At 41.9% G+C, this 12762-nt stretch overlaps 1 protein-coding gene across 1 annotated transcript in view; it reads right to left on the reverse strand.

Annotated features, from left to right (window-relative positions):
- The window catches only part of LOC145394907 (glutamate receptor 1-like), a 142174-nt gene that overhangs the window by 106647 nt on the left and 22765 nt on the right, over window positions 1–12762 (reverse strand). Inside the window, exons 3-4 of the mRNA XM_080268685.1 lie at window positions 9654–9766; window positions 2545–2716 (exon numbers count right to left, since the gene is read on the reverse strand). Of these exons, the coding sequence (XP_080124811.1) occupies window positions 2545–2716; window positions 9654–9766 (285 nt within the window). The remainder of the gene's footprint in view (window positions 1–2544; window positions 2717–9653; window positions 9767–12762) is intronic.

The following is a 12762-nucleotide window of genomic DNA, read 5'->3' on the forward strand; positions in this document are numbered from 1 at the left end:
GGAGGAGGAGGAGGAGAAGAAGGAATACAAAGGAAAGCAAACAGCAACAGATTTTTTGGTCCTTTTCAAGGCTGCTTGTTACAGAGTAGACTGTGACTATAAGATGTAATTCAACATGCCAAAGGATAGAATAGTAAAGTAAGGAGGAGGAGGAGGAGGAGGAGGAAGAGGAGGAGGAGGAGGAGGATGCCTGAAGACAATGTAGAAAAGGAAAATGGGATATACAGTAGTATAGAGGAAAATGATAAATACACAAGAATAAACAACTAGTTCTGTATTTGCATGGACTTGATATATTCATCTTTCCAAACTAAAAATTCCAATTGTTGTAAGAATTGGAGATATGGAAAGTTAATTTTTTTTTTTTTTTTTCCAGGAAGAAGACCTAGGAAGATCCAAAATAAGAGGAAATAAAAATAACCAAAAACTGCATAAATATCCAATCTTGGCTACAGCAGGTTACACAAAAATTATCTCTGTTAAGAAAAGGAACTGATCGTAATTTTCTTTGAGGATCATAGAGAATAAGAGAAATGGAAAGCATAAATACATAAATAATATACATAATCACTTTTAAAAATCTTAGGTAGGACAGGTGGTACAAAAATCTACCATTGTTACAAAATGAAAAAGACCTTAAATTTGCTGTATTAAGCAGGGAATGCGAGACAGGGAAACTTCTGCCTTCTCCTTTCTTTTATCACTGCTGTTAAAATCTGTAGGTCAGGTGAGGAATCTGTTCAAACGTTTCCTTGCGAATAAACGTTCCTGGGAAAATAGAGTGAACGTTTGTGTTGTTTGAGGGGAAAATCCTACTAAAATTACAGCGAGAGAGAGAGAGAGAGAGAGAGAGAGAGAGAGAGAGAGAGAGTTGATGTTAGGGGACGAAAGAACGTGAAAAAAGTCCAAAAAATTTATGAAGTTTACGCATGCAGGTACGCAGATAAAGAAATATATAACGTATCTATCTACCTATCGCCAGACGCCACAATCCCGTAAGGGGTGGCCATTAGACTTTGAGTTATATGTTTTACGGGAAGGGGCACTAACCCTCAACCAACCCACTTGTTGGCACGTAGGGAGCACATATGGTTTGGTTATATGGTTACCACCCAGCGTTGTAAATGGTTTCTTGGCCTACAGGAAACCATTTGGCTTGTCACTCAATGTAAAGCCATCCGTAAAGGAAAGAAAAGCAATAAGAAGTGACAGGAAAGATGGGAGAAATAGGAAGAGAGGAGGGCAGGCACAGTAAAAGAATGACAGAGGCTAAGGATGAAGTAGGCAGCACTACATCAAGTGAGTGGATGATGGTCGCCACCAACTACCACTAAATATATAACCTGACGGATATATATATATATATATATATATATATATATATATATATATATATATATATATATATATATATATATATATATATATATATATATATATATATATATATATATATATATATATATAGACTAGGTAGAATACGTAATTAAATAGCAGACAGAGATTAGAAACGGTAGATAAATACAAACTGATTATAAGTAGTCAGCTTCATGCACTGATTTATGAGTACAAATTTATAAGCCGTTCGGATATCTATGTTGGGAGAGTTAGATGTGGATAGACTAACTAACAGACTGGTTAGCAATTTAATTCATAGGCAGTTATCGATATCTGAGGGAAGGGATAAAACTAAAAGTAGCTGATATTAATGAAGGTCTGGCAATGCAAAGAGAAAGAATATAAAGAAAAACACAGAAGAGGTAAAATGAGGAAATAAAACAGCGCACAAAGGAAAGTGGAGGAAGGAGTGAAGAAAAGACGCGGATATTAGATGAAAAGATACAGAGAGAGAGAGAGAGAGAGAGAGAGAGAGAGAGAGGGGGGGGGGGGATCTCGTCACCAGGGGTGATAAATGTGGATACGGTATGAGTGAGTTAATTGTTAGTGGTAGTTGTGGTAGTGGTAGCTGTGGTAATGGTTGTTTGTGATAGTGGTTGTTTGTGGTAGTGGTGGTTGTGGTAGGTTGGGGTGGTAGATATACTTTTTGGATTTTGAAGGGCTGTGTGTGGGTAATTACTTGTGGTAGTTGTGGTTTTGGAATAAGGGTGGTAATAATGGTGGTTAATGGGTGATTGTGGTTGTTGCGGTAGTGGAGCTGTGGTAGTACTCCTTGCTGCTGTGGTAAGAGTGTGTGGGACGAGAGTGGTAGGAGTGGTAGTGGAGGTTGCAGCCACAGTGGAGGTAGTAGCGATAGTGGTAGTGGTGGTGATGTGGTAAAGATAACAGGCACGGTGGAAGAATTATTAGTTATGATAATTGTCGTTGGTGTTACTGATAAAGACGACTGTAATAATGCCAGGCAATACTGGTGGCAGGATCATGGTAATGGTTGCAGCAGTGGTGGTGGGTTTAGTTGTAATGGTAATGGTAGTGGCCATACCCTGCCTTGTTCTCGTTGGTACAGTGGTGGTGGTGGCGGTGGCGGCGGCGGCGGCGGCGGCGACGGCTGCGGTGGTGGTGGTGGTGGTCTTTAGCAGCATTTACCGACTGAATGATCACAGTAATTGGGGCGAAGATGATAACAATAAAGAGCAGGATGGTGGGAGCTTTGTTGATGCTGTTGGTAGCTATGGTCAGAATGGTGCGGGTTACGTCGATGGCGAGAGTTACGATAGCAGAGGCACTTGTTGTGACGGGTATGGTGACAGCCCTTGTGCTTCAGTAAAGATGGCGTTGATAATGATGGTGATGCGATGGTGACTGTGGTAGCTGGGACTGACAGACTGACACAAAATACAAAAGAAGAAATAAAAAGAGAGAGACAGACAGATGGCAAGCCAGAAGACATACGGAGTTTTACATCCATCTGTCTATCAACCTACCTATCTATACACTTATATACACATAAATACACATACAATCGTAGACACATACACGAGAGAGAGAGAGAGAGAGAGAGAGAGAGAGAGAGAGAGAGAGAGAGAGAGAGAGAGAGAGAGAGAGAGAGAGATTTTCGCGAGGGCAAGAAAAAATGAGAGAGAGAGAGAGAGAGAGAGAGAGAGAGAGAGAGAGAGAGAGAGAGAGAGAGAGAGAGAGAGAGAGATTTTCGCGAGGGCAAGAAAAAATGAGAGAGAGAGAGAGAGAGAGAGAGAGAGAGAGAGAGAGAGAGAGATTTTCGCGAGGGCAAGAAAAAATAGACTCCAATTTAGACGTACACTAAAATTTGCTTATTTTCTCGTAACCTTCTTGTTATTTCCATTCCTGCATCGCATCCTCTAACACATTCCTTGCCTATTTTTCCCTCAATTTTCTTCCCTTGCTTCCTTCCTTGTCCATCTTGTGTGTATATATTTGCCTTCTCCTTGACGTTTCTCCATAATTTTTCTCTAAGTTTTATTTGATTCCTATTTTTAATGTCATCCAACACCTCCTCTTGTTATTCCAATGTTTTTTTCTTTTGTCTATTGTTTTCTGGCTAATTTCGTTCTCTTTTCTTTCGCTCAGTCTTTTCATTTCCTTCCTTTCTTCACCTTACTCTCACTCATTCCCCTTCTTTTCTTTTAGCTTGATCGTACTCTCTCTCTCTCTCTCTCTTGTATCCGCCTTATAAGCATTATTTCTTCCCTTTGCATCTGTCTTATTTGTATCAGTTCTTTCTTATATGTATCTGTATTTTCTTCAATGATTTTCTATGGCCCGTCGCTTAAGGAGACTCCCTAGCACCTTTTCTGTAACGATTTATTTTTGGATGCGGACGGTTAGTATAATTCTGTACGTTACCGATGAAGAGCATGGCGATACTGAAATTATTAAACTAACACAGAAGAGGATAGCAAGGTGTAGTAAGCAAAACAAATCGTTTGGAAAGAGGTGTTAAGGAGCTTCCTGAACTGGCCTGCGTGCGTGGTGGAGTGGAGAAGCCTTGGAGAAGCCACCAGCTCACAGAATATTGGAAGGTGAGCATCAGGTGGTAAATTTTAAAGGCAATATTGATGAGGAAGTGGGGCAGGGTGAGGAAGAAAGGGAAGGAGGATGGAAAGGGGAGGAGGGGAAAGGAGGAGGGAAACAGGAGGAGAAGGAGGGAGAGATTATAAAACTAAGAGAGGAGAGGATGTGATAAGAAAGAGGGAAGGGAGGAAACGGAAGGAGGGAGAGACTATATAAATTGAGAAAGAGTGGAACAGATGGCCCGGGGATGAGGGGAGGTAGGAAAGAGGGAAGGGAGAAAAGAGAAGGAGAGGGAGGGAGAGAGAAAAGAGAAGGAGTGGGAGGGACAGACTATACAGAATGAGGGAGAGACAAGAAGAGGAGGTAAGAAGGTGTCGAGGAAGGAAGAAAGAGAGAGAGAAGTGGTAAAATGAATGAGGGGAAAGGGGGGAGGATGAGGAACGAAAGAGGGGAGAAAGGAGGATGAGCGGGAGAGAAAACACTGAAAAGAATGAGTGACAAGAGAGAAAAAGAAGGTAGGAAAGAGGGGAGGAAAGAGGAAGAGCAGGAGAGAAAGCTATAAAAACTGAGGCAGAGAAGGGAGGAGAAGGTAGGAAAGAGGGGAGGAGAGGGAGAGAAAACGGTAACGTATGAAGGAGAGGGAGGAAGGGGAGGTGGGAAAGAGGCAGGAATGAGGAAGAAAGGGAGAGAAAACACTGTAAAGAATGAGGGGGAGGGGGGGGAAGGGGAGGTAGGAAAGAGGGGAGGAAAGTGGAAGAAAGGGAGAGAAAACGGTAAAGTATGAGCGAGAGAGGGGAAGAGGAGGTAGAAAAGATGGGAGGAAAGAGGAAGAAAGGGAGAGAAAACGGTAAAGTATGAGGGAGAGAGGGGAAGAGGAAGTAGGAAAGATGGGAGGAAAGAGGAAGGAATAGGAGAGCAAACACTGTAAAGAATGAAGGGGAGGGGGGAAAGGTAGGTAGGAAAGAGGGGAGGAAAGAAGGTCGGGAAGACTGGGGGAGAGGAGAGGAGGTGGGGAAATAAAAGACTAAAGGAAATTTGGGACAGAAGAGGAGAAAGACCGAGGAAGAGAGTGGAGGAGGAGGTAGAGAAGGGGAGGAAAGGGAATGATGGAAGAAGTGAGAAATGAAAAACGAAATAAGTGAAGAGAAGAATTGTGCACGAAAAAGAACGAGTACGTAGGAAAGAGAGAAAAAGATATATGAAACAGACAGAGGAAAGAGGAAGAGGAAGACGACATGGAAAGAGGGGGTAAGAGGAGACAGACAGGGAAGAATGAAAAGAAAATGTTATACAGGAAAGAGACTAGGCGAGAAAGGAAGAGGGAGAAAAATGAGGAGGGAAATTTTAAAAGCCAACATAGTAAAGAAGCGGGAGAGACTGAGGAGGAGGAGGAGGAGGAGGAGGAGGAGGAGGATACTGTAATGAAAATGGAAGAGAAGGAGGGAAGACTGAGGAAGAGGCGAGAGAAGTGGAAGGAATAAAAAAAAGCCAGAGAGATGGAAGGAAGGAAGGAAGAAGGAAGGCGGAGGGATGGAAGGAAAGCGGAAGAAAAGAAGGACAAGTGAAGAGACGTGGCTGTAGTTTGGGGAAAAATTGTTTGAAGGGCGTGAGGAAAAGGAAGGAGGGAGGCTGAGTCAAGAAATATATCAGGCTAAGTGTTTGTGTGTGTGGCGGTGAGATGTAAGGGAATAATTCTGACTTTTAGTTTAAGAAGGAGTTGTGGACCCACGCAGGGACCAAGACTTAGAAGAAATGGTGGTAGAGATGCTTGATGCACAGGAAATGATGCAGTACACAGGTGTCTGATACACAGGAAATGATACAGTATACAGGTGCTTAATACAGAGGAAATGATGTTACTATAAGGTGACTGATAGAGGAAGTGATGTTACTATAAGGTGATTGATAGGGGAAATTATGTTACTATAAGGTGATTGATAGGGGAAATTATGTTACTATAAGGTGATTGATAGTGGAAATTATGTTACTATAAGGTGATTGATAGGGGAAATTATGTTACTATAAGGTGATTGACAGGGGAAATTATGTTACTATAAGGTGATTGATAGAGGAAATGATGATACAATATAAAGGTGCTTAATATAGAGGAAATTATGCAGTATACAGGTAGACATACAAAGGAAATGATACAATATAAGGTGCTTGATACAAAAGAAATGATGATACAAAATACAGATATGCTTAATACGGAGGAAATGATGATACAGTATAGAAGTACTTCAGAATTTTACTTGCTGTATGCTGCAGCTGCATGTTATTCTGGCTACCGTCAATTTTATTCTGGTCAGGGAACCCACTGCCTCCCAAATAGTTAACGCTCTTTTTAGTCTAGCTTGGCCTGAAATTTCAATCTCACCATCTTCATTGATGAGCGGCAACGATTGATAAACAACAGAATATGATGCTAGTCACGAAGACGTGCCATGGACTGGATGCAGAGCTGTAGCATCGTTCTTTCTGAGCCACTGAGCTACATGAAATTGTTGCAAATGGACGGAAGTCTGGGCCAAGTTAAGGTGAGAAGAGTATATTGTAGAGTCCACGAGACGCCTTTCCTGTGCTGAATATAATCGTGTGTGAAGCAAGACATATTAGTCATCTAGGGATCTGATAGGGTTGAAGTGGATTTTGAGCAAATTTGTATACTTAAAAAATAAACTGACAGACAGACGGACGGATGAGGAGAGAGAGAGAGAGAGAGAGAGAGAGAGAGAGAGAGAGAGAGAGAGGGAGTCCATGTAAAATGAGTAGTGAAGGGAAATACAGGAGTCCGTAATGAGGATGGAGGTAGGGAAGAGGTGAAAATGAGGAAGGGGCGTGGCGAACGAGTACTAGAACACCTTTGTTACGATCTGAAGAGATTGACAAGAACGGTAATAAGACAAGGCTAGACGAGTGTGCCATTATAGAGGCAGGAAAACGATATGGGCACAAGAGAAGGAGAAGGAGATCTTAGAATGGTGAGAAGTTTTTGAAGTAAATTCTGTTCTCTTCTCCTCTCTTCTCTTCTCTCTGTCTGGAAGGAAAGGAGTTCTTAGAGAGAAGTAGGAATCTCTCTCTCTCTCTCTCTCGACAAATCCTTGTGACTGCTAAGGCAGAGGTTCACAGATCTCACCTCAAAGACACATACGTACGTACGTGTGTGTGTGTGTGTGTGTGTGTGTGTGTGTGTGTGTGTGTGTGTGTGTGTGTGTGTGTCCCACACAGTTCCAAAAGGAGAAAACTTTACATACCTGTTACACAGGATACAAGGTTGTATATCTTTGTACTAAAATGTAGCCTAGTCCGGCAAGCGAATCTGTAGATCTATCTCCCAAAGGAATGGACCAACTACCACAAAGATCTGACACGTACACAAATCTTAACCGATTATTATACATATTACTTTTTGTCTTTATATTACACAGCCCTTAAGTGTTGAGCTTATATAATTACATCCTAATTCTGGTAAGCTCATTGGGGGGCAGATAAAACAGTTTCACCCTAACGCCTATCCTCTTCAGACATGCCACCCCTTTCATCTCTTTCTTACTCACTCCGTTTGTATAAATGCACATGTTCCGACTGACGAAGGTCCAAGTCGGGCCGAAGTTGTTTCACCTTCCAATAAGCATTATTCTACGAGCTAGTTTATTTGGCGGCTTTCAATTTTGTTCTCCGCATACTCCCTTCCATCTCACAATTATAAATGATACAATACCCTCGACCGCTGGCAGAAGGACTGAAGCTGATCTTTTAGTAATCAGACTCCCTCCTTTTGGCTTCTTACTGTACAGCAGGAGTCGAAAGTCCAGTCGTCTATCCGGTTTTTATCCCCATGCACTTTGATAATCAGAATCTGCAGCAGCCAACACTGAGAACTTCACTTGCTCTTAGATCAGCGTCTTAAGAGCCCTTTGCTGCACACCACATTGATTTTAAGCTTGTGGAGAGACAGGCAGGAGAGGCGACAGGACTTTCGATGTGTTTACTGTAAGTGTTATTTATTTTAATTAAGTACACTGAATGGTAATACAGCAGGGTCATAAGTCATATTTTTACCTTAAACTATCGTACGTCGTAACCAGGGTCCGCAGTTCAGCGCTAAGGTGGTCATTCGAAGGTGGCCGTTTGAATACACGTGCCGCAGTTTGCAATGACACTTACTTGTGCAGTAAGGCCACGACTACCTTTCAGACTGAGGTAAGGGTGATTAGCAGTTATGACTCTGGAATGCATGAATATACTTTTTTTATTTTTTTTACTTTAACCTGTCCTAAAACTGCCATCTCTCCAACTTGCATACTGAGCTGTAACTATGAATTAAGACTAGAATACGAAGCTAGTCACGAAGAAGTGCAATGAAAAGTATGTGGAGCCACTGCCTTGTGTTTTTCTGCCATATGCCACGAGACATAGGCTGCAAAAGGACGAAAACCTGGGCAGGTTAGAGTAAAAACAGTATAACCCTAGCACAGCCGGGAAATTTTGCTGTACCCTATTTACTCTAAGTTGGCCTAAAACTGACGTCTCTCTGTCTTGAGCTGTAATGACATTTTAACACTAGAATATGATGCTAATTACGAAGAAGCGCTATAAAAAGGAAAGCTGAGCCGTGATACTGTCTTTTCTGCCGTCGAGTTACACGCAATAAGTTTCAGAAGGACGAAAATCTGGACTAAGTTAATGTGAAAGCACTACAGCAAATAATACACAGCCGGGAAATTTTGCCAGTTGATAGTACACTGATGCCAACACACCTCACTTGCCAACAACTGCAATACTTTTATTCAGTACTTACCGACATGCATCTGTCTCATCCAGTCATTCGAAAAAGGAAATAAAATAAAAAATCTACCCGGTTCTCCAATAGCTATAATATATTCCACATTGGTACTTACCTTTACGACCCAATATTTGAAAATCCCAAACCAGTTCTTAGGAAATTCTTTTTACTTCCCCCCCAAAGAAATGATCACGTTAACCTACCACGCTTCCCAGTAATAATAATAATAATAATAATAATAATAATAATAATAATAGTAAAATAACGAGCATAAACTTCACCGACATTCGACACCATGCTTAATCTACCACGCTTCCCAATAATAATAATAATAGTAATAATAATAATAATAATAATAATAATAATAATAAATAACGAGCATAAACTTCACCGACAATCGACACCACAAATTTGTTCTCTTCCACATTTCTCATTCCTCTCAGAATATGAGAAGCCTTCCTTCGTCACCATACTGGCATGAGACAATATTTTTTTGTATTACCGATACCTACCACTGTCACAGCAAAATTACAATTCTTAATCTGGGAGGGGAAGGGGAATTTCCATCCCCACAGCCTACAAGGAATTATCGAATATTTTGGAAAATAATAATAATAATAATAATAATAATAAAAATAATAATAACAATAAGACGGTACTCGCCGAGATATAACCGTCGCCAGCGCCAGGGAATAATAATAATAATAATAATAATAACCGGGTACTCACCGAGATATAGCCGTGGCCAGCGCCCGGGAATAATAATAATAATAATAATAATAATAACCGGGTACTCACCGAGATATAGCCGTGGCCAGCGCCCGGGAATAATAATAATAATAATAATAATAATAAGCGGGTACTCACCGAGATATAGCCGTGGCCAGCGCCCGGGAACAGCTTTGGATCCAGTGTAGACCATGTCCTGAGGAAGTCCCTGACGAAGGGGCTGGACGTGTCCACTATACGGAACCCGGTGATGTTGACGGCACCGTATTCCTTCACGTCACGCTCCCACCTCTCGTCCATCACCTGAGTGGATGGTTATACGTCTGAGTGTAAGAGGGATGGTGAGAGAAAAAGAATTAAATGAGTCAAACTGAGATATACATGTCAAGTTCATTAGTGAGCTGAAGGAAATGATGACACGAGAGAGAGAGAGAGAGAGAGAGAGAGAGAGAGAGAGAGAGAGAGAGAGAGAGAGAGAGAGAGAGAGAGAGAGAATACAAAGAATACAGAAAGTACAGAAAACAGCGAAAAATATGAGAGAGGGGAGAAGACTGCAAAGTAATACAAAATAATAGAAAGAGAGGGTGGATGGAAGGAGGGAGAGGGAGAGAAAATAAACAGGATGATTAGAGGAAGTGTGAGAGAGGAAAGAAGTACAAAAGGATAAAGGAGAGTTCAAAGGAGTACAAGAAGCGAGTAGTGGAGTGAGACTATGAATGTACAAGTGAATACAAAGGGAGATTATAGGGAGGGGAAGAGAAACAATAAAAAGGAATTGAAAATGTGGTGAGAGGGGGACTGACAGGAGAGGAAAACAAAGGAGTACAAAGGGAGGGTAAAGGAACGGGGGGGGGGGGAGAAATGATGAAAATGAATACAAACAAAATCAAGACGGAGAGTAGAGTAAGATGAGATGGTGCACTACAAGGGGAGTACAAAGGAGTACAAAATAAATACAGGAAAAGGAAGGAGAGAGAGAAACAATTTAAAAATGTACAACGAACAGAGGGAAGATGAGTGAGGGAATAAGAAAAAAGGAAGACAAAGGAGTACATAAATATGGATAAGAGGAAGGGGAAGAGAAGGCGTACAAAAGAATGCAAAGAACGAGATGGAGAGAAGGGTGAGAAATGGGATATACGGTAACGATCAGTACCATGGAATGTGTGTGTGTGTGTGTGTGTGTGTGTGTGTGTGTGTGTGTGTGGGTGTGTGAGAGAGAGAGAGAGAGAGAGAGAGAGAGAGAGAGAGAGAGAGAGAGAGAGAGAGAGACTTACGACGAAGGGAATATGCGAAAAGCCGACTAATGGTAAATGAAGAGATAAACAAATAAGAGGATTAACACGAGAGAGAGAGAGAGAGAGAGAGAGAGAGAGAGAGAGAGAGAGAGAGAGAGAGAGAGAGAGAGAGAGAGAGAGTTAGCCACATTTAAAAAAGGCATGAACTGAGGAAGAAATAATATTTTTAAAAAATGACGAGAAAAATGCCTGGTAAGGAGCGAAAGCAGAAACTCAATAAAATGCAAGATATAGAGGACGAAAATGAGAAAAGATAGACAAAAATAAGAATGATGAATTGGAGGAGGAGAAGGAGGAGGATGGGGATGGGGATGGGGATGGGGATGGGGATGGGGAGGGAGAGGGGGAGTGGGAGGGAGAAGGAGAGGGGGAGGGGGAGGAGGAAACGTGGAAGTGAGAAAGTCAACAGGAGGCACAAGAGGATTAAAGATGTAGAGACCATTATAACAGACATCAGAAGGCAGACTCTCTCTCTAATTCCATCTCCCCTTCCCCTACCAAATAAAGGTGAAAGGTAATTATAGGCAATTACTTATACAAACATCGCTCTCCTAATTAAAACTAGGAGTCATCGGCTGCACCGGACATACAGATGGAGGGAGGGACAGAGGGATGGAGAGATAGAGGGACGGACAGGTGCATGGACAAATGAAGGGTCGGACAGAGGGATGGATAGATGGGCTGACGGCCAGATGTAACAGCTGGACGGACAAAGGGACACAGGAGTGCACATACGCACAGACAGACACACTCGTAATTACACATGTGATTACCTATGGAAGCGGCCACTCGATTTCCCGATATAGATGAAGGCAACCTCTATTGCTCTCTAATTATCAACCATTATGACTCTGATGGCGGGTGAATGAAGAGAATGAAGTCGGGGAGAGGTAGTACTACTATTTGTGTCATCATTCTTCTTAATATTACTATTATTTTTATCTACAGTAAATATTAAGGGACACTGATTATCTGTATACGGGTTTATCCAGCTACATCTCCTTGACGCGTGGACCGATTTCGATAAAGTTCTGTAGGAACACTCCCTAGTGCTCCAGATTTTGCCTTTTTTAACTCCCTAGTGCTCCAGATTTTGCTTTTTTTTTTTTTATATAAGTTCCTAGGAATATTTTATTTACGCATTTATTACAGTTACTCCTCAGAATTTTGTTTCCTGTAAGGGAGTTAACGAGGCTATACGATTTTTTTTTTTTCTTTTTACGTGTCCGACTTTGGGCAAAGGCCTCAGGGCCTATTCCCGAGTCCCAGTAGTCCTCCTTGGGGCCCAGTACTCCTCCTACATCTCCACATGTCACCACTTCGGCGCTAACACCCACCGTCCATACTGAATACATGCTAGGGCTGTCTCATACAGGACTGGTGTACTGGTATTAGCGGGGGTACTTTTATGACATGTCGGCGGGTCATCTGGTAGATCAGAAAACTCTGCTTTTTATGAAATTTTTATCCTTAAACTGCTCCCTGCCCCAGCCGGGATTCGAACCTGGGTCCATTAGCACCGCCTCTCTATCGATTCTGCCACCAATAACAATGTCACAAATATCATGGATTGTCCTTCTGCGATCTTTGAGGATGATTGCACTAACTTTGGCCACATTGTCAGTAGCTGAGCTGGTGGAAGGGCGACCAAAACGCGCACCGTCATCTGTTAACGCTTGTCCATTTTTAAAACAAACCAGTCACAGGATTGTGTAACCCCCAAAGTACTGTCACCAAATGCTTGTTTTACCATTTTATGAGTTTCTGCCATGCTATTCCCGAGTTTCAGACAAAATTTGATGCACACATGTTGCTCTTTCACATCTTCAATTTTTTAGTTCAAAAATTTGCAAACTAACCCAATGATAAAAGCACACACACATTCACCAAATGCATCCACCCTGCACAATGCCACTTGACACAGTGACAAACAAATGGTGCATGCACCGCCAGCTAGCATCCACACACCGTATGACAGCGGTTTCTGATCTGCTTTCAAAT

The sequence above is a fragment of the Coenobita brevimanus genome, chromosome 1 (assembly GCF_032717465.1).
Source record: "Coenobita brevimanus isolate Jiangsu-jjx chromosome 1, ASM3271746v2, whole genome shotgun sequence".
Taxonomy (NCBI): domain Eukaryota; kingdom Metazoa; phylum Arthropoda; class Malacostraca; order Decapoda; family Coenobitidae; genus Coenobita; species Coenobita brevimanus.